Raw genomic sequence first — 21851 nt, forward strand, 5'->3', positions numbered from 1 at the left:
GTTACAAACACCTGCAGTTGTTTGTGAAAAAGGTATTTCTCTGGGTTTCTGTTGCACAGTTTTTAGAAGACTTAAATTCTACTGTGGTCTTCAGGCAAAAGCAGTCAGTCAAGCCTTGTACTCTCCAAAACAACTCTGGTTCTGGGAAAAAGGGGTTGGAGCCCTCCTGAAGAGCTCCAGGGAGAATTTATCTTTTTGAGAAAAAAGACGAAATGGTCCCAACAGTACCTGGAGAAACACTGAAGCTTCTCTACATCTGGCCTTATCCACCCCTATTCCCCTGCAGATACAGGACAGGGCCCCAGCTTGCCATGCTGACAATCAATCCCCTTTTGGATGGCATTCAGGCAGCCAAAGCCACAAAGCAAGGACCCCTTGCCACAGGGATGTGGGGTATGAAATGTAGAGATGGAGGAATTCAGGCAATGCTCTGCTTTCATCTCCCTTGGTTAATTTCCTTCAGGAGTTCAGGCTGTTACTGCCTTCAAACAGCTGCAGGGAGCCTCCTACATGGTAAAGACTCTTTGTGAAGTGCTTTAGGATTCTTTAAAAAATTTACTTGCCTTCCTAGGAACTGCACTTCTCCTCGATGGTGGTGGGGAATTGATTTGTATTTCCCTGTGTCTCCTTCTGGTCGAGTCACCGAGTAGCCTGCATACTGCACTCTGCGTTAGAAAGGGGAAAAATACAATAAAATAAAATAAACAACAACAACAAAATCACCAGTTGTGTTTGCTGTGCTGGCAGCACCTCCAGGGCTGCACCATCAGTGCTCCTGGGGCTCCAGTGCAGCTCAGCCTTCCCACCCCCAGAGAAGCCTTGCAGACCCCCCACTCCAGCAGGGGCTCTGGGCAGGTCACACAGCTCCCAGCACCTCAGGGCTCCTGCTCAGCCATGACCAGCCTGAGCTCAGCAGTGTGGGGTATGTGCACAGAACCAACCAGTTCCCAACCAGCACTTCTCTGCTTCCCACCCAGCCACCACAGCTGGGATGGCTCTTCCCCAGCCCAGGGACACAGGCACAGCAAGCCCAGCACCTGCATCAAAGATGACAATTGTCCCCCCACAGCACGTGCCAGGCTCAGCTCACAGAGCCCAGGGACACCGGCTGTGCCCAGCCCGTACCTGTTCCAGAGGTCATCATCTTCTCCTCCCCAGCCCCAGAAGGCATTAGGAAATCCATTGATCTTCTGGAACTGTTCGACAGTCAGGCCACTCACCCCCCCGAAGAACTCGTTGTATGGGAGCCTGAGCAGGAGGGAAGGGGTTAGTGCAGAGCCCACCAGCACCGCAGCTCTCCCGCCTGCCAAGGGGAAAGCCCAGGCCGTGCGGATGCTCTCTGCTATTCCCTCTCATTCTCCCTTTGCACAAAGCCTGGGAACAAACCCAGATTCATCCTCTGCCTTTAAAAAAGATAAATAAAATCTAACACTGGCTCCTTAGCTGTTACAGTAGCAGGGAGGAAGAACACTGCTTACAGGTACATGTACTTATCCAGCTTGGCTGCGAAGTGCCTCGGCATCTGTCCACACCCGTAGTAGTTACGGTCATTTTCTGGTATGTGGTCCACGTCGTGAAAGATGAGGCAGTCCCAGTCCAAGTCCTTCATTGCTTCCCGAAAGCCAACGTTGAAGAGCATGGCACGGTTGAAGGGTTGGTTTCCAGCCTAGGAGGCAGAAAGTTCCTTCTCAAGGGGGGTCCCTACAGTTTGTGCATTCTGAGCTTTGTCTATAAAACCACAGAGGGCAACCAGCTCCCACATCCGCACCACAAAAGGAAGTGATGTATTGGAGCAGACTAGTGACATCAAATCAACAGTGAAATATTCACTTTACAGTACAGGAGCTGAGGTCTTATTACTCAGACACTTGAAAAAATCCCCAGTTTTGATCAATCTTTTTAAGCTAGAGCTGAGTATGGAGGTATGTTTACTGGGCAGATGGAGCCAAACAGCTTAAGTGACAGCTTCATGTACACGTCCAATGATAGTCATGTTTTACATTCACTGAAGTCTTCTAGATGCTGCCCAAATAAGAAATGTCTAACTCTGGTCAGGCATTTCCATGCCTAGGGGATGCTCCCTGGAACTACTGCAGGGATACACAAAAACAACACAGCACTGTCTAAACTGCAAATACCTGGTCCAAAGCTGCTTTAAAAAAATAACTCCCACAAAACAGAATTTTTAAAAAAAAAATAAAACAACAACAAACCAAATCACTGTATCTCTGTTTTTCAGATAAAACCAGACATTTCTGGGCACATCTCCTAGCTGTGCCACTTATAGGCTGAAACGGGACAACTCACATACTGCAACATGACCCCTAAACGTGCCAAAGGTTAAAAGATATGCTCTGGCAGGGAGACTCCTTGGGACACGGCGCAGAGCCACACTTGGAGCGCTGGCAGACACGTTCTTAGTGCAGCACGTCCCCAGTGGCTGCTGCCCCAACCACCCCAGGGTCACTCACTTGTTCCACCACGTAAAAGGCGAACTGTAAACGTTGCCGCTGCAGCATGGGAATAAGGTGTCTGAAGAGGACAGGAAGATGCTCGTATCGATTGCGGAATGGGATTAGGATCGCCACCTGGTGAGGAGAGGACACGGCTCTTACTGCACTGCACCAGTGGCTCCCACTGCCGACCCCCGGGCTGGGGAGCAGCACTGGCTGGTGCGGGGTTATAGGAGGGGGAGCAGGACTAAACAAGGTGTCTCAGCTCTCCCACGTAGGGCTGAGCAGCATGAAACCCTTTCAACTCCCACAGCATCAATTTCCTATTTGCTTTTTGAGGGATTGTTGCTTTGGAAAAATTCAACATCACCTCGAGTGAAAGGGAGACCTGCAGTGCCCCTTTGTCACCTCTGCCCAGCACTGGGGACAGCAGGAGTGGGGACACTAAAGCAGCCCTTGAGTTCACCATTTCTTCCCTGGGCACTGCAGCCCCACATTTCAGAGCTCCTCAGATCATTCTTCTGAAGGTGCAGCACATCAGAGATGTTCCCATTAACTTCTTCCCAAGGCCTGCCCGGGGCTTCCTTTCCCCCCCCCCTCAGCAGGGACACAGGGCTGCCCAGCTCCCCGTTACCTTCCAGCGAGGCAGGCAGTCACTCGGCTTCCAGTGGCCTCCCAGCTTGATGGAAGGGTCTTTAGAGAAGAACTGGTGGATGTCCTCCATGGTGATCTCGCTCATATTTACATCGATGGGGCCCTCTGCAGAGCAGGAGAAGCAGAAGGGGGGTGAGGAACTGCTGAGGTCCTGGGGTGGCTCGGTGCACTTGAGGCAGCACTTTGCTGCATTGCTGCCCTCCATCCCCAGCACTCAGTGCAGGCAGCTGCTTCTCTTCCCCAGCACCAGCAAAAACAATCAGGAAATGATGCCTGATGGTAACACCTCCACCTCCTTGGCAGCTGGGCTCCGCTCAGCCTTTGTAGCCACTGTGCTATGCAGCTCCCTAGCAGAGACCCACACCAGCCCAGGTACCCCTCTACCTGTACAGGTTTCCAGTAGAGAAAACCACACATCTCAGCAGAGAGCATTTCCCTCCCTCTTTGGAAACATTTTCCCTCAAAAGCCTGATTTCCCACTGCAGGATGGCTTTGGTGGAAGCATTTCTCCCAGCTGCAGCTCCCTGCGGGGGGGTCCAGACTGTCTCCCACACCAGCCCTGGCACAGCTGTACCTGGCACAGCTCGGGGTTGGGACTGGCAGCACTGCTGAGGCACAAGGGAGCCACCCTGCCGCCACTGGCCCTGGAAAAGGGCTGGCAGAGCCTTTTCACCAGCTCCCAGCACACAATCCCTCTTTTGTTCATGTTTGCCAAGCAATAGGCTCCTGCTTCGGCAGGGAGAGGAGCCTCCAACACAGCAGGGATTAATTCCTGAGAGTGGGTAAACAATGATTTCCCAGGAGGGAACTGGGCTCCAAACAGCACTTCCATTCATCCCCAGGTGCCTGGCAGGGAAAGGTGCAACAGTGGTGAAACTGGGAATGCCACTACTTCAGGGGGAGCAGGGCTGTCAGGATGCTACTCACTCATAGAAGGGAGCCTCTCGGGACAGGTGTTGTTGGGGAAGTAGGTAAAGTCTTCAGGAAGAAACGTTGTGGCTTGCAGAAAGGTGTCATTGTGGCTCAGATCAAGAGGATAATCTGGGGAATGGAAAAAAAAGAGAAAAGTTTATACTTGAGCTGTAGGTCTGCTATTTCCATCCACCTCCCCATGCCACTGTGAGCAGACTCCAAAGTCAGCCATGGCTGAGGATGTTCCCAATGGCACAGCTGTGTCCCCAGTGACATGTGCTCTAGCCTTGCAGTCCAGCTGGGTGCTCATCCTCATCCTGGGACAAGTGGCTGCAGAAGCCTGGCTACCTCAGACAGCACCACATCAAAGAAACTTTTGCACTTTCTGGCCAAAGGAAGAATTTTGAGCACCACCTTTAGATATCACAAACAGTTCAAAGCAAAGGAGTACATGGCTCTTGGAAGTCAAAGCTACCTTGTACCTTGTCCCTGAAGGACCATGGCACAAAGAGAGGGGTCCTCCAGCAAGTGTGCTCCTTTCCCAAAAAGCTGAGAGGGGGAAGTCCACAGGCAGGACGCAATGCCAACTAGGACTGTCAGTGCAGTATCCTATACAGGGAAATCCTGTCTGGAATCCTCCTCAAAGGATCAATACAAACTATCATGTTACACACCGAGTTTCGTCTGCTTTGCACCATGCAGGAGCAGAGGAGGCCCTGTGCCCCAGCAGCCACAGCAGTGCCCAGTATGTTTCTCCAGCCTCCCCATTGCCTGCATCCTTTGACTTCCTGGGCAATGCCCCTCCAGCCTCAAATAAGCAGTACCCAGACTATCCTGAGACTCAAGATGGACTGTAAACACAACCTGAGGGCTTTTCAAGTACAATAGATGTTACTTTGGATGCTTGATACTGCTGTAAATTTCCATAAGCAATTTTCCCCTTAAACTCCCATCACCAGAGCACACTCTCAGTACTCAGCCCAACTGACAGCACATGTTGGAGCTCAACTCCCCTGTTTTGCACTAAGGGTTGCCTTTTTTGCTTGTGGAAGCATAGAAGTGACCACTCTTTGTCTCACCAAACAGGAAACCTATTACTGCATCTATTAGGAAATGCTGGAAAATTTGTAACTTACTTCCTCAAAAAAAGAGGAAAAAACAACCAAGAGCAAAGAATAAATGCAGATGGATGGGAACAAGCACACTGTGCTTGCAGCAAACCACCCTGCGCTTGGTTACCTTGCCATTCAGGGGAGAATATCACATTTTTAAGGAACCTGCCCAGAAATCAAAGCCCCAGGTCCCAGGAGGACACACACAAGACAGCACTGCACAAAGAACTGCTCCCTGCAGCCCCTCGCTGGGGTATGAGTGATGTGTGGACAGGCTGTGACTCAGAAAGCAGCAGCAGCCACCTCCTTCCCAGAGCTCCCATGTGGCTGGAGCAGGGACAATCAGAGGGGCCACAGGGCCTTCTACTGCCCAAATTGTTTTGTGACCTGTGCCAGCTCATCCCAGCAGCAGAATCCCTCTCCCTGGATGTGCAGGGTACCCTGCCCACTGCTGCCTGCAGGGTAGGATGGGGCAGAAGCAACCAAGAGCTGCTAGGATGGTCAAAGCTTTTGCTGGGTCCCTCCCTGCAGCTGTACTGGGCAGGTTTCCTCTCCCAGCTGTCACACTGCCTCACTGCCCATGGCAGTGTGGGGACAGTACACTAAATGAGGCACCCAATGAGGCACCAAAAACACTCAGGGAGGGAAGATTCTGATCCCAGTGTTAATGTAACCCTTGTGGCCACAGCACCAAGTGACTTCCAGATGTCACTGCCATCCATCCTGAGTCTGCCCGACCTGCCTGCCAGGGAAGGTTGCCAAGGACAGTGCATAGTGCTTGTCTGTGAAACCATCCTCGTGGCCAGAGCTCTCAGGCCAGGAGGGGTATCAACACGTGCCTCTGCAGCTGGAACAGACAGGTATGAGGTTTGAGCAAAACCTGGTATTTCAGAAGCAGCAGCAGCAGCACTGGTATCACTGGCACTAAAAGGGTAGGTAACCAGTTCTCTGCCTGCTGAAGGAGCACACAGCAGCCTTTTGGAGAACTCAGAGCCCCATGGACGAGGGCTGCAGCGAGATGAAGGCTCCCCTCACAGTAAGCAGCAGAGATGGAGTGTCCAACCCTCATCCCTTCAGGGGATCAGCTACTCCCTCACCCTGCCTCTGCTTTACTTGATGTTTCCACTCTTAAAAATAGCCCAGGCTGGCTGCCCTGGCTGACCTCGTCAGGGAGAGGAGGTGACCCGGGGTGTCCATCTCCTGCATAAGTCAACAATTCCCCTCCCATGCCCATCCCTAGTCAGGGCACAGCTGAACTGGTGACCACACCATGAGCTCCTCAGCAGGCTGGGCAGCAGGGACACAGCCAGGAAATAATCCTGCCTTGTAAAACTCTGTCAGCCTCTGCTGCTGAACCCTCACAGGGGAGGAGCAGAGCTGAGCTCCCCCACCCTCTGCCACAGCCTGATGGCAACAGCACCAGTGTGGGACAGGGGTGACAGGCCAGCAGGGAAGGTGTCACCAGCCCGGTAGCAACGCCTCACCCTGGCTTACACACAGCCACGAGCATTTATGCTTCACTGTACCACATTTACACCACAACTTGTAACCCTGTTTATACATATCTGGATGATGAACAGGCTGTGCCTCCACTCCCTGCATCCTGCCCAAAGTTCAATATATTATTTGTGGCAGATCTCCAGCCAAGTCATCTCAGTTCATCCTTGCATGGGAAGAGTGAAGCTTATGAGCACAGGCTCTTCCACGTGCACGGAGCCAGAGCTCTGCGCAGGCGCACGCCTGGGAAGGAATTTTTTAAATATGAAACCTGATCCTTGCACTGAATTTGAAAGTGTTTGCCCTCAGACTGCTTGAAGCTACAAGCTGAATTCCTGGAAAGCGAAAAGGTTTTCAGTTCAAATCCCATCATTTCAGATTTTCACCCCTTATACAAGTTACTAGAATTTGAATTTTTTATATATACAGAAATAAACATAATTTATATATCTAGCGTATATATACATAGTATTCATATATATATTAGGTATTTTTATGTTACATACCTATTTTTAGATATATAAAAATAAAAGAGGCAGACAATTAATCCAAGTTCCCACCCTGCATTTACCAGCATAAATTAATTCCTTCGACTTCAATTTTCAATGGAAACGGAACCTTTGACCAAAATCACAACCGTTCAAGAAATACCTGAGTCATTCACGCTGCTGTTCCTCTTGGCATAGGCACTGCGGACCACCTGCTCGTACACCTGAGCTCCTATAGTTCGCATGTTTTCACGAATCATAATGCCCTGGGCTTGCATCATGAAGAGGTAGGTGTTCACTGCAAGGGAGGAAAAATAAAGGAATATTTCCATCGGCATCAGCTTTTGTAGGAAAGAGAAATCAGCATCTTTTGGAACCAATCCCAGCCTTCTGTTTGGTTTCAGTTCCTTCCTGCCAGGAGGATCCTTGGGTTGCACATGCCTTGGTTGCCCGACGGGAGCTGGGAAGGGCATGGAGTCAGGAAGCGGAGGCGTAAGGCACGTTTGGAAACCCGGCTGGTTAACAAGGGAACGTACCCAGCCAGACCTGACAACCAGGCTGTAACACAGCACTGCAGCTTAAACAACAGCACCTTTTGCTCCTTAATTAGGGAGGCTTAATTAGGAAATATCATTATAACAGGAAACCAAGCTGCGTGCCTGGAGAAGGGCAGTCGTTCCCAGGCTGCAGCACCCAGGGCTGACACTTGCTTGGCAGAGATACCCCAAAAGGCACCACAAAGAGTATCCCTGCACCAGGCTCCGAGCCCCTGGACACCACACACCCTGGGGCAGGCAGCAGCACAAGCCCTGGGTCCCCAGGGCAGCCCCCAGCCAGGTTTCTTCCCCCTCTTCTTTCCTGCTGACCCCGTGCCCTGGCACAGCTCAGGCTGAGCCTGCTTAGGTTTCAGTTTAAGCTGACACCCTGCTGGCAGGGCCAGGCCCCAAAGCAAACAGCAGCAGGCACAGCCCTGCGTCACCAGCAGCTCCCATGGGGACGGCAGGATGGCCACCCACAGGGACAGCAGGATGGCCACCATGCACGCCACAGCACCCCTCAGCAGCATCACTGTGCCAGCCACAGCCCCTCGGTGAGGTTTTAGGGTTAAGAATAAAATGGGGGGAAAAAAAAGAAAAATCTTGATTTGCACATAGGGAGGAGGGGCAACCTGGAAGGGCAATTCTGCACTAGTAATTAAAAAAAAACAGGTCAAAAGATACCACAGGAGGGATGACGAGGGCACTGGGCCAAGGAAACAACAGAGACCCTGCTCAGAGGAGGGCAGTGGCTGATGTAATGTCACCAGGAAACATCCATAACAGACAGGTCACTTCTACAGCAGGAATATCACAGCCTGGAACGGGTGCCAGTGCCAGGAAGGCACAGTCACAGTTGGAGTCCCCAGGAACACAGATTAGATACAGCACCACAGGAGGCAGCACCGCCACCACAGAGTGAGGGTCCCCCACCCTGCCCAGGGGGACACACACTGCTGGACCTGCTCTCCCCTTCTGCACCCATCTGGTAGCTCTGGAAGGGGTGTCCAGATGTATCTCCCAATCCCAACTGTATTTTGGTTTCGCACAGTAAAGTATTTGAAAGGGGGACAGAGCCCCATGCCACGCCCAGCTGCTGCCCGTGCCCAGCCTGTCTCTGAGCCATGGGGAATCACCAGATATTCAGCAAGAAGGGGGTCAGCTGCATGAAGTGCTTGACAACTGTCTTTAAATGTGATTTTAAATCTCCATGTCCAGCCCTTCACAGTGGGGCCAGCGATGGCACCTTAAGCCAGCAGTTACAGCAGCAAGGAGCAGGAAATGCCTCAGCCAAAGCTGCACCCAAAACCTCTCTGCTCACCCACCTGTTCTGGGGGCAGCTCTGCAACCCAGAGTGAATGCTGGGTCAGCTGGTGACAGCTATGACATCAACTTGTGCTCTGGTGCAGTTCCCTGTTTCAATGACAGCAAGAGGTACAGAGTGCTGCTCCTGCTCAGAACAACAGGGAATTTGCTCCAGCAGATGCCCAGTGATAAGGCTCAAGGAGAAACTGGCATTTTGATGTGGCACCACAGGCCAGAAACAAACATAGCTGATATTCCCCATGCAAAGCCTTACATCCAGTCCCAAATCCTTCACAAGCTCGCACTCATCTCCAGCTCAGAGCTCATCACAAAACCATATCACCTCCCAGCACCAGCAGCCCAAAAACCAGGGTGCTAGTCAAGAGCCAGGCACAGCTTCTCTCCTTTGCACAGAGCAAAGGGTGGCTGAAGCCACTCAACTGAGATGCTTTATCAGGTTCAGGCTGCTACTAAGGGAAGGGGGGCGGCAATCCTGCACCTTCTGCCTCGTGCAGAGCTGGAGTCAGCGGCAAGGCACAACTCGCTGATGCTGATCAAGTAATTTCACTTTTTACTTCATTATGCTTCGACTTGCTGGGTAGAGCAGAACCAGGTTTGGTGAAGCATGAAAGAACAAGAGAGACAAATCGGCATCCAATCCCTGGTTAATTTGAGGAAGAGGGAGGTTTGTCGGGTGCAGTGAAAGCGCCGTTTGTTCCCCTCCACGCCGGGCAGACGGAGCAGGGCCTTGCCACAGCCACATGACACGGCTCACTGGGTTGGGCTGCTCTGAGCTGCAGCAGGAATCCTGAGCAGACTGTCACAGCAGCCACCATCCCAGGGGAGCATGGGCATGAACAACACCGGCTTTGTGTCAGGCAGCAGTTGCCTTTTCACATGTGAACCCCTTTAAGCAGGTGATTAAGGAGGTAACCGGACAGGGATGAGCTGTGCCATCAACATGCCACAAACCCAAGAGCCCCCCATAACCCCACCAGCCAGAGCTCCTTCTCCTACCCCTGAAACAAACTGGCTGCACAAGATAAGCTTCACAAACACCATGTTTATCGAGAACATGCAATTCATTCAGGTCAGAAAATCGGATTTAAAACACATTATTGCAAACATTTCACTCCCCGTGTGCACGTGGAGCTTAGATCAGCTCCACGGGGCTGCCATGTCCAGGGCCGGGTCTGCACCAACATTTGGGAATTCCTGTATGGAGCTCAAACCTCACCCCTCCTCTATTTACTGCACTTCTAATGAGCAAATTGGCCATGTTTTAAATTTACTAAGGCTGACCTGGCTGACCCTAGAGAGCCCTGGGCCGCTGTACCAAGAGCCATTTCCCAGAGCCACCACCAGCAGGGATGGAGATGCTGATCACCCCTGAGCATCGGCTCCTGCAGACACAGGCTTGCAATGCACTGGGCCTGGACTGTGGCTCAGCCAGAAAGCTGTGTTGTGAGATACTGCTAATCTAATCACACAGGATGATCTCCAAAATTACACTGGCCTTCTGCCTTTCTTCCCTTTGAGCATGCAGCACTTCAGAGCACGTACACAGAGCGATAACAGCCCAGCTACAGCCACAGGACAAGGACAGGAGAGTGATGGGAGAGGTGAGATGGCCCTTTGACTATCAATTTCCAGCAGACTCTCACTGCCCACACAGAAAATGAGCAAAACTTAAGAATCCATTTGCCCAAATGACTGCCTTGAGATTATTCTTGTTGACTCATTAAAGGACAAATCAACTCCACTGTGATTTAAACACATGGAAACCACGACAGCTTGTCAGCAACTACAGCAGAGGCACACAGCTGCACCCCAGGGCTATGGACCACTTGCAATGCTGCACCCCAGCTCCCCTGCTCACAAGCAACAGGGAGGGCAAGTGCTCACCCCAAGCCAGGAGTGGATGCAACAACTTCAGCCTGGGAGGTAAAGTCCAATTATATAAATGAGTGCTGAAATCTTCCTGTAATCATTTCTCTGTTAGTATTTTCGGAGCACTTCTAATCAAGAAACAGCTGACTCTCTCATGGAAAATTAGTTTTGTCATGATGATATGTACTAGAAGAGGCAACAGAGTAATTTGCAGCTTGGGAGTTGATTTGGAAGAGGACTGAGTGTGATCCATGCTGGCTACAGACACAGGAAAGGGACAGTCCTGACACATCTCGCTCCTGACCCTGACACGCTTCCGTCGCCTGCGGAAAGGACCTTCCTCCAGCAGCCCCTGGCAGGGGGGATGGCAGGGTATCCTGAGCCCCATGCTGGGAGGGACAGTCACTGGGGCTGGGGTCAGGAAGAGGGGCCAGGTGGCTCACAGCAGCCCTGCATGCCTGCAGCAGTATCAGCACCCAGCACGGCAGCCAGGCTTTCCTGAGGAAGGAGCAGGTCTTCCTCTGCTTTGAGATTTACAGCTTTCTGTCACATTCAGCAGTTTTCCTGGTTCATTAGTCCACCCACGCTGCAGAAGCACAGAGGGGCTGTTTGAGTTTATCGTGGTCTCACAGCCATGTGCAGCCTTCTCCCGCTGGCAGCCAGAGCCCAGTCCCAGCAAGGGCAACCCCTGCCAGCCCCCAGAGCCCCCATTTCAACCAACACAGTCACAAAACAGTGCCCAGCTAGAGAAACTGGCCCTGAACACTCAGCCAGACTCTCGGAGTGGGCATGACAAGCCAGCAGAGCTTGTAGGACACCTCATGTGGGAGGTGTGGCACAGACTCGGGAGGGGCAATGGTCCCGCAGGCAGCAGGGATGGGTGCCCAGGTCACCCCAGCACCCTGCCAGGGCGGGGAGATCCTGCCCACTGCAGACACCTCCCGCGGGGCCCAGAGACTGTGAAACCAGCAGAGTCATGTCTACGTTAAGCCTTTTGCTAAGCTCTCCCAGCAGATCCCCAGCATCAATCCAGCTCCATTAGCATTAGCAATACAAAGGGGTTTAATCAAACTAAGCCTCTAAGGCACAGATAGACAGTTAGGATAGTCTTAACTCGTAAATAACCCAACTAGGAATGTAGCAGCATCCCAGTGCTAATACACCCTGAGACCTCTGTCTCTATTAGCTTTCCAGTGGCACCGTATTCCCCAGATGTGCCGAGTGCCAGAACAATTAAATAAGAGGTTCCTATTAGTTTTAGAGAATTTAATATTAATGCCATCACTGTTACTTAGCCCTTCGCCTCTAAATAGCACAGGAAGGAATAATTTGATACATTAAATGGTTTAAGAATTAACAGTGCAGCAGCAGCATTGAGCTGGTAATTACAAACCACTTGTGCCCAAAATTGGCAAGCTGGCAGCCTGCACGTGCACGGAGCAAATGGGAAGATGGGAGGCTGCAGTGACACTCGGTCAAAACCTCAATATGGGGAATTTGCATCTAAACTGTCTTAGAGAAAAGTGACCCTCAGCAAGGGGAGGAAAGTCCATATTATTCTAATAGAGCCTAAATTTTATTGTACACATTTAGGGCGGCAACTTTCATTTGCAATCCCCACAGCTGGCTGAGCTAAGGTTTGTGCCACTCACTTTGAAGAGCACTGCACTGATTTTGGGATATCCAGCAAGAGGAGCATGACATGCTCTGCCATACATGAGAAAACTCAGACAGCCAAGGGAACTCATGTAGCATCTACAGCATCAAAGCACCCATGGAAGGAGCTCTGCACCCTGACAGCAGGCAGGGCTGGTGGTGGGATTGAGCCCCACGTCACCCAGGCACAGTCACACCCACGGGGACAGTGGGCAGCCCAGCTCCATGCAGGTGAGAAACCCAGGACAGTTTACCAGCAATAACACCAAGGATGGCTGCAGGATCACACGGGGCTTTGCAAATCCCAAGAGCAGCTGAACTCCCGGGCTCTGCTGCAATTCCTTTTTCAAGGAAGGGCGTAGTGACACATGTAGGCTGGAGCACAGATCATAACAAGCATTTGCCCGAGTTAAATATTACCCTTCCTTGAGAGATTCAGGCTCTCCTACTTTAATTGTCGTTCAGGAGATGCGATTGCACATGACTGCATCTCCTGTTTGCTCTCCGGCCCTCTTTCACAGCCATGGGCAGCTCTCCCCATCTCCAGCCAGCCTGCCCTCCCCATCCCGCTCCCTTCGCCAGGGTCAGCTCAAACCCTTCCAAGGAGAAGCAGAGCATCAGCTGCCAGCAGATTTCTGTGCACGCAGAGCACAAACACGCAGCACTCGCTGGGCACTTGTGGGCACCGAGCAGCGAAATGCGCAATCAAAGGCTCTTCAGCAGCAGTGACACGGACACCGACCTCCGGGCTGGCAGCACCGGCTGCTGCTGCCACAGCAAACATTTACACTTCCAAACATTTACAGTTCGGTGCTTGTTCCTTTGGTTCATTAGGAGACAAAGCAGTGGGAATTCCTGCATCCTGGACACCATCGCAAAAGCGTCAGGAATCCCGATGCCTGAGCCCAGTGCTCATGTAGGAGCAGGATGAACAAACAGAGGGAGAGCTTCGCTCAAGAAAAATAATAAAAAAGAATTAAGTGAATGCTTGGGCAAGCAAGGGAGAGGCAGATACTCCCCAGCGCTGTCCTTGAAGCAGGAGGGCAGGGAAGGACATGGGCTGCTTGGGACAGCTCCTCATCTCTCAGGCCGTGGGAATTGGCACGGCTGCAGCAGAGGAAGGAAATCCTCTACTGCAGGCAGCCCCCACCACCAACCTGGGCATCCTACTCAAACAGGCAGTCGTAGGACATGCAGGAAAAAGGGGACACATGGGGTGGTACTGCCCAGGAAAGGAGTTTTCACCAGCTGAAGCAATCTAGAATACAGCCAGACCAGAGAACAGGAGGCAGGTGGGATTTGGATTTAAAATTTCTATATACATCACACACCAGGTAACTAGATTTCAAAATCACTGATTTGTTAGTTTTCCAAATTAGGAGATTAACTATACCCATTGGAGATTATGAAATGGTCAAGATAAAAACAACTTAAGAGGCATGGATTTACTGACTCAGTTCACACACTGCAAACTGCACTATCTGGAGTTTTAACGCCCCGACTTTCATAGAGAAAAAGAGAACAGGTTCTGTTGTTTAGGCTATTCCCCCCCCCAAAAAAAAAAAAACAAAGACCTGATTTTTCAAGCATGTTTTACAAGTTCAGCATGGCTGAACAAAAAGGGTTATCACATGTACAGCCTCATGTCTGCTGCAACAGAGCTGTTCCAAAGGATGGGGGGGGGTCCAAGAGGCTGTTCCAGGTCAGTGCTTTGCCTCTCACACCAGGCTGGACCATCCCAGTTAACTCGGGTGAGGCAGCACGGCTGCCCAGCTGGCAGAAATGCAGGGCAGGGTTTGTGGTTGCAGCATCAGGACAGCAGTCATTCTTTGCTCAATTCAGCAAGACCCACGGCACATCTTCCACTGCCATTTATGGCTAAAGCATGGTCCAGCATGTCCTATTTACATCTTGTCTCCAAAAAAAAAATAATTACCACGGGAAAGCCCTGCTCCCAGCCTGGTTTGCCCACGGGTCCCAGGGGACCTGCTTCTTGCCATGGGAATGGCGGAACCTAAGACAGGGCTGGCCTAAGCTGAGCCACTGGCTGTCCCTGTGCCTCCAACCTCGGCAGGGCAGGAAGCACTCTGGGGACACACCAGGGCCACCCCAGGGCAGGTGCAGAGTGCCACCCTCCGCCCATGCCCAGGCATCCACCCTGGGCATACACAGGCACCACGGTGACTGCCCTGATCAGCAGGACAACAGGAACTGCAGGCTCTCTTCTGACCTGAGCCTGGGCATTCCCACTCCTCACTGAGGCCCAGAGCCAGGTTACACACTGCAATATCACAGCTAGTGAGAATAAAGCATCCCACAGCTGCTTCTGCCCTGTCAGTATAAAGGCTGATTTGCAGCAAGCACAGTTTGCACCATGGAAACTGCAAGTAAGGAGAGATGCCTCTGTAGCAATACCCCAAGACTGTCCCTGTTGTGGTTCCTTCTCCATACATTGCCAGGCCCTGGGAAAGCAGCCATACCAGCAGCCAGGGAAGGACCAGCCACAGCCCCACCTCCACACTATGGATCTGCCTGGCTTGTCAGCCCTTTCAACTCCTAAAAAATTCTCCAAGCTGGAATTCTTCAATCACATGGGATTATTGTTGTCCAAGATTTTCAAAGGCAGCAGCTCGGAGCTCCCTGCCAAGGGTACTCTCACCATGCAGCTCCATTTAAGACCCACAGCAGCTTGGCCTCCACAGTCAGATTACAGAGTTGTTCTTGTCTGCAATAATTAAAGGCTGCACTGCGAACGGTCCCTCCAGCTGCTGTGTTTTATTAGAACAGAAAAGCTATCAGAGAGAGGGTGCAACTTTGAACTTCCAACACACAGGCCATTACCTATGGGATTTTGTAAGAACTCTGATGTCCTAAGACATTTATTAGCTTTGTTGGGAACTATGTAGCCTTGGAATATCTAACATTTTTTATATGATTTTCTTCTGCCCGACAAACAAACTGGTAATACAGCTGCTGTAAATAAATTAACTGACTCCATTATCAGCACAGGGAATGACTTCATTAAAAACAAATCATCCCTGTATCTATGAACTTATCTAATACCTGAGACTGCCTATCAAATCACAGCCTGTGTGACGCCTTCCTATGTGTCAGCAGAAAAAGCAATGGCTTGAGTCTGTTTGGCACGCCTTAAACAGGGGAAGAGAAAAAGCCCTTCCTTCCCTCACCCCCCAGTCCTGTCCCTTTGGGGACCAGACCCTGGGGCTCAGCACACACAGACCCCTTTGCAGGGACAGCAGAGCAGTGCTGTGCCTCGTGGCTTCCCTCCAGCACTGCCCTCCTCTCCTGCCTCTGCTGACTCGTCCCTCCTGTCCTGATATGGCCAACATTTACCAAGTGTGTCCACACTGGTGCCAGGCACAGGAAAACCCTAAACCTTATCATGGGAAGGGGGACTAAAGTGCCCTGGCGTCAGAAAGCAGATTCGCACCGCCCTGTACACAGCACCATGCTCAGAGCTGTGCCTAAGCACTGCCATTAAGTTACACATTAATCCCAGATAAGCAGCCACAAGGCTATTGAGCCAGCAAGCTCAGCAAGGGATCAGCCTGTCCGAAGCCCCAAGCTGTAACCAGGATTCAGGATCCACCCCAGGAGGACAGGACATTGTTGACTGCAAAGGACAAGAAGCTTGTGGCCCCCAGACTCCCAACCCACAGGCTCCGTTGGGTTTATACAAACAGGAGAAAGACCTGATGCAAGTTTGGAGGCTGCCCGTGAGCAGGCTGTCGGGATGGGGTGCTGGGCACCCAGCCCAGCTGCTCCCAGCTGCCTGGGGCACAAGGTGCCCTGTATGTCCCACCGTGGGCAGGAACAGCCATCGCTGCCTTCTCCTGCCTCGTGCCACCAGCCCTCTGGCTCTGCAATTGCCTGGGGGCACCCAAGCCAAAGTTCTTCCCTATCACCCCCTCACAGCCCTGGGGAGGGATGAGCACACACAGGGGCACATCAGGGAACAGCAAACATCCCCTCAACTCTGTCCCACTCCCCCACAGAAACACCTTTAAGCTCCTCTCACACAACAGCAACTCGAGTTTAAGACTTAGAGTTGAGTGTCTGCTGAGGGATCTGACCACTCGTTCATCAATATGACCAATGGGGTAGAGGGGGGAAAAATAATAAACCAATCAATTCCAGCCTGTCTGCGGCCAGAAGTCAAGCTCTGCAAACACGAGTCAGACATTCAGCTACCTTGGAAAAGATAAACACGTTGGGAACAGGAGGCCAGTGCTCCCAGATCAAGCAGCCAGAGGGGCTGGGCAGGCAGTGAAGGAAGGACTCCTCCGGGCCAGAACAGCCCCATGGGGAAGGAGTTGGTTGGGGCTGGTGTTCCACAGACCCTGCTCACATTACCCCTCCAACCCACTGGGCATGGCACCAGTCCACAGAGATGCAGCAGCCCACCCTCCTCCTCCTCCTCCCATCCAAAGCACCAGCCATTCCTTCCATGCTGGATAATGGGATTTTAGACTACACCAATTTATCCACTCAAGTTACCCAATTTGTCCAGGTTGTGTTTGCTTCCCTAAGGTATTACAGCTAAAGACCATCCTCCTCTTTGCCCCCATTCCCCACACAGCCAAGCCCTTGGCAGCCCTATAAATGCCATGTCACTCTCCAGCAGCATTCCATAACGTGAGGATTTGTGGCCCACTCCCCAGCCAGGCTGGACACCTCATGTGCAGCTGCTGGGGGAGGGCAGCACAGGGAAAAGGGTTGGTGTCAGCACCCTCCGTGAGCCCTGCTTTGCCATCAGCTTTCTGCAGTGCAGCAGTAAACCAGACAATCACCATGTTGACTGGCAGTTTTTCTATTTTAATTAGGTGAAAGCAGGGTTAACTACGAGCGCCCTGAAGCTGGGGTAGCCCCCACCCCCCTTCTCACCACAGCTCCCTCCATCTGCTCTTGCCCTATGGCCCTTCCCAGCCTGATGCACAGAACAACCAACCCTGGAGCTATTTAAGAGGGTCAGGTACCAGCAGAGACCCTGCTGCTGCAGCCTAGAAACTGTCAGACCATTTGGCACAGCCCAAGACACCGAAAAGCCAGGCTGACAGGATGATTGCATGTTAGCAAGCCTGCCCAGGCCTCTGAAACACAAAGGGATGCTTGACCAATCCTTGCCTGTAATTACACATACAAGTTAGGGCAGGAAGATGCATAATGGGTCTGAGCTGGAGGAGAACTGAGGCAGCGCCTCATTTGCAGGTTTGATTAGCAATAAATTAAACATGGAACACTTTACACCCGGCTGTCACACAAGATGCTCTGCCAGCCCTGCACCAGGGCTCAGGCTACATCCAGGAGAGAAAGGGCAGCCAGGGCAAGAGACCCCCATGCCCACGGCACAGGCAAGACATGGCTGAGTATGTCCCTGCATTTGCTCAGGGTTATTCCTGCTGCAGCATGTGCTGAGGCAGACACGAGAAGGTCTGAGAGTCAGAGGGGAGAGGTGTTTGCAAAGCCCCAGCGCTGCTGTGGGCAAAGAGGAAGAAGCAGTGATGCTGTGGGGAGCACCTGCTGCTGCCTGAGAAGAGTCTGGTTCACCTCAAAGCAGAAGCTGCCTGTCTCTGTCTCCTCCAGCTGAGCCTTTTGGTTGGGGTATTTTCTGCTCTACAACAGGCAGTGCCGACTGTCACGTTCACCAAGCATGAGAACCATGAGCTGTGGTTGCCCTCCTTGCATCAAACAGCAGCGAGACAGAGGCTGGTTCCTGGAATAAACCTCTCTTTTTAAGAAAGAGAAAAGGTGTTTTGAATAACCAGTGTATTTTCAACAGCTTGCTTGGCTGGGACATCTTGTTGCATGCAGGTGAAGCAGTGCAGAGCATGCTCCCAGATCAGACATGGGGACAGGGCACCCAAGAGTACCAACACATCTCTCGAGGTAAAAACCCCAACCTTTGCAGGAAAGAGACACCACAACACCTTGGACAATGCCCTTGCCCTGCCACTTCAGGTAGACCTTGACAAGCACAACAGCTCTTAACTGGAAAGTCATTTTAAACTTGCCTCCATACCTGTCTGTAGTGACAGTTCCTGACCGTGGGCTCCCCCTGCACAGCAGAGGCTGCAGCAAGGAGCGAGTACCTCTGGGCTGGCAGCAGCAAGGAGCATCCTCTGCTCTGTTCCTCCACAACCAGTACCAGCTCCTGCACCATCAGGGTCCCAGGCAATGCTGCAGTGGGGACTAGGACAAGGGGAGATGAGACCCTTGTGAGCTCCAGCACTGGTGGCACCCACTGCAGGGGGTGCAGGGCTCTCTGTGAAAGCATTGGAGAATGTGGTCTCTGTTGCAGAGCCATACAAGCTCCCTCCAGAGTCACAGCTGCTTTTCTAGAAGGTGGAAGCTGGACTGCCAAATGCCAGAGCATCTCCCTTACCTGTCAGCAAGGAGCTTTATGTATCTAGAAACATGGTTTCAAACTGAAAACTAGAAAAAGGAAGCCTTCTCCCACAAGTCCTCTGAGATGGTCAGTGACTGACAACATTCACACGCTTCTACCTCCCCATCGCCTCAGACTTCTCCTGTCTGGTTTTGCATTTGGGCACTGCTGCAGTGAAACCTGCCTGCTGAACTTCCCTCCTCAGCTTCTTCGAAAGCAAACCTTGCCACACAGGCACACGGCTGAGGAATATTCCCACTCAATAGCTGGTCTCCCGGCTGGCATTTTCAAGGGCTTTGATCCGTGCCAAATAAGGCAATCAGCTTAGCCCTTGATTAAATACATAGCATAATCCACCTAAATCTTGTTAGCCGAGAAGCAAGTTGCTCGTCTCACTAGTTGTGGGTGGCACTGTGTGTCACTGCCGGGCAAGCAGGGCTGCTGCAATATGAAGGTGCCCCTCGGGGCAGGCAGCAGCACTGGGGCAGCTGGTGACCCCAGTGAGGCTGCTCCAGCAAGGCCATATGGATTCAAGGCCCAGAAGTTCATGGGATCCTTCTGCAAAGCTTCCCCTGTAACAGACAAAAGCCACTCACAGAAGGAGTCTGCTCCCTCCCCAGGCCAGGGCACTGGGCACCCAACAGCCAGCAAAGCCTTAAAAAAATCCAGGACAAGAGAAATCCCTGATCCTGAGCGAGGGAGCCAGGCTGCAGTATGGAAAGAGGATGCACTGCAGCTCTGGGAGAATTTCACACCACAGCAGCTTCCCCTTCCTCAGAAGGAATGAATCAGTAGCCCAGGACTGTAGAGCCTCAGCAGAACGGGCTGGTACTGAGTGGGAAGCACACCACGACAAGGGCAACCATTCCCACTGCGAGACAGGCCAGAGCCCAGTCTGAGCAAGATGCAGCTGTGCAGCAGGGTCAGCCTCACACACACCCCGTGCTCCCAGCAGCTGAGAAAAGCAGGGAAAAGCAGCACCATTTCCCTCCCAGCCCCGGACCTCTCTCCACTCCTCTGCATTCCCCACATGTGCTCCTGCCATCCCCAGCAGTGGGACACAGGGAACGAGGCAGTTTGAGAAGTCTGGGAAAAGGAAGCCCTTCTTCACCAGGTTGAGTCCTGCTCCTCTCCTGCTTGGCTTTGGGATAAAATTTACAGGTGAGTCTTTCAAAGCCCAAAGAGGCAGAACATTGAGCGAGGGAAGACTATGAAGATGCTGTTTCCCAGCACTGAGGCTGTGTGTCCCCACTCCCCACCAGTGAGTACCCCAACAGCTTCCACCCAAAGCTATGCTTTGGGAGAGACAGGAGAGATCTGCTCCTGAGGTTACAGTGCAGGTATTACTGAAGTCATTAGAAGACAAATTCTCTGAAAAGTGCTATTGCTGCCTACTTCCCTCTGGGTTTCAGACCCAGTAGGTGGGGACCAGCTCTGCAGGGAGGTGATCCACTGGGGGTTTATCCCAACCCAGAGGCAGGAGCCCTACAAACCTCTGTTCCATGCTGCATTAGCAACTCCAAGGCTTCCTGCAGCAGCCAGGCATATTTCAACAGCCACTGGAAGGATTTTAAGTTAATTTAACCACATTAACACATTATGGGGCTTCTGTCATCCCAATTACCCTAAAAAGCCCAGGTACAGATCTCGAGGGGAGTATAGGGAGGAGGAAAAAAATGATTTAAAAATTAGTAATGAGGGGGGGAAAAAAAAAAGTCTTGGGCACAATCCCAAAGCACAGTCTCAGGCAGACCTGGAAAAAATTTCACAGGATTTCAAACTAAAAGAAAGCAGCCAACAGAGGCAATATCTGCTTTCACCAAACGCTAGCCAGGCAGGCTGAGCAGAGCTCAGCTCACCAGTCACCAGCTGGCACAGCAGGAATCGGACTTTTGGCACTGGGATCCTCTCCCCCAGCCGGGCAAGGGAACGAGCTGCCCGCAGAGGAGCAGGGATGATAAATGACAGCAGTTGAGCACTGCAGGGGCATTTCACCGCTTCAGAGGTTGCTGCTATAACAATCTTCTCTGACTCAGCAACTGAAAGGGACGCTGGGAAGGAAGCACCATAAAAAAAAAAAGTCATGCATTATTAATATGGACTCTGGCAGCAAGACATGAGTTGGAAAAACACTGAGGGGGAAAAAAAAAAAATTACTGCAGAATAAAAGCGAGCTGCATGTGTGGAAGCATTTCACACTCCTGCGGGAGCTGCTGCGGCCGAGGACCACCCTGTGCCCCTCCAGGTGGCCCAGCTCCAAGGAAACCCCCCATTTGCCAACAGGAACGTGATCTCCACTGCCTCCTCCCTCGATGCAGGTTGCTGCAGCCCTATGCAGAAACCACCACGTGCCCTGGGCACAGCCCGCACTAGTTTCCAGCTGCAGCAGCTCTGGGCTTTCCTGCCGCGGCACACAGCCATTCCAGCAGGTTTATTTACCTGTGGTCCGGGCATCACCTGCTGACTCCCTGCAGCTTCCCCCCTTTGCATCCCAGCCCACAGCCCCGTGGCCCTGCCCCGGCCCCGCCGCCGGGCGTTCCAGCTGGAGCAGCCGCTGCAGGAGGTGCCCAGGGCTCTGAGCCACAGCCCGCAGCCTCTGCCAGCGCCCGCTGACGCAGAGGGCACGGAGGCAGGGACTGAAACGCCTTCCTTTTCCTGCCAGGTAGGGAGGGAAAAAACATCAGTTCGCACTTGACTACCTGGAGCACTGCAGTGTTTGCTTTCCTCTCCTATTCTGAATGGTTTGCACAGGCTTTTTTAGAGGCGCTTTATAAACATTAGTATTCTTGTAGCTGCCTAGTCCACTTGGAATCCAAAATCCCAACCTGCTGCTATGGGGAGACATCATAAATTAAGAACACGTGCTCCTGTATCACAGGCATCCCACAGCCCTCGCCAGCCTGTCCTCCATGACCATCCCACAGCCCTCACTAGCCTGTCCT

General features: G+C 52.1%; 1 protein-coding gene across 1 annotated transcript in view; it reads right to left on the bottom strand.

Moving 5' to 3' along the window:
• Nucleotides 1-21851, bottom strand: part of B4GALT5 (beta-1,4-galactosyltransferase 5) — a 34354-nt gene that overhangs the window by 4082 nt on the left and 8421 nt on the right. The window contains exons 2-8 of the mRNA XM_051802802.1: nt 7280-7414; nt 4035-4148; nt 3088-3212; nt 2472-2588; nt 1479-1666; nt 1126-1248; nt 564-665 (exon numbers count right to left, since the gene is read on the bottom strand). Coding sequence (XP_051658762.1) covers nt 564-665; nt 1126-1248; nt 1479-1666; nt 2472-2588; nt 3088-3212; nt 4035-4148; nt 7280-7414 — 904 coding nt within the window. The remainder of the gene's footprint in view (nt 1-563; nt 666-1125; nt 1249-1478; nt 1667-2471; nt 2589-3087; nt 3213-4034; nt 4149-7279; nt 7415-21851) is intronic.

Source organism: Manacus candei, unplaced genomic scaffold (assembly GCF_025592945.1).
Source record: "Manacus candei isolate 608988 ecotype Guabito, Panama unplaced genomic scaffold, ASM2559294v1 h1tg000057l, whole genome shotgun sequence".
In the NCBI taxonomy this organism is placed as follows: domain Eukaryota; kingdom Metazoa; phylum Chordata; class Aves; order Passeriformes; family Pipridae; genus Manacus; species Manacus candei.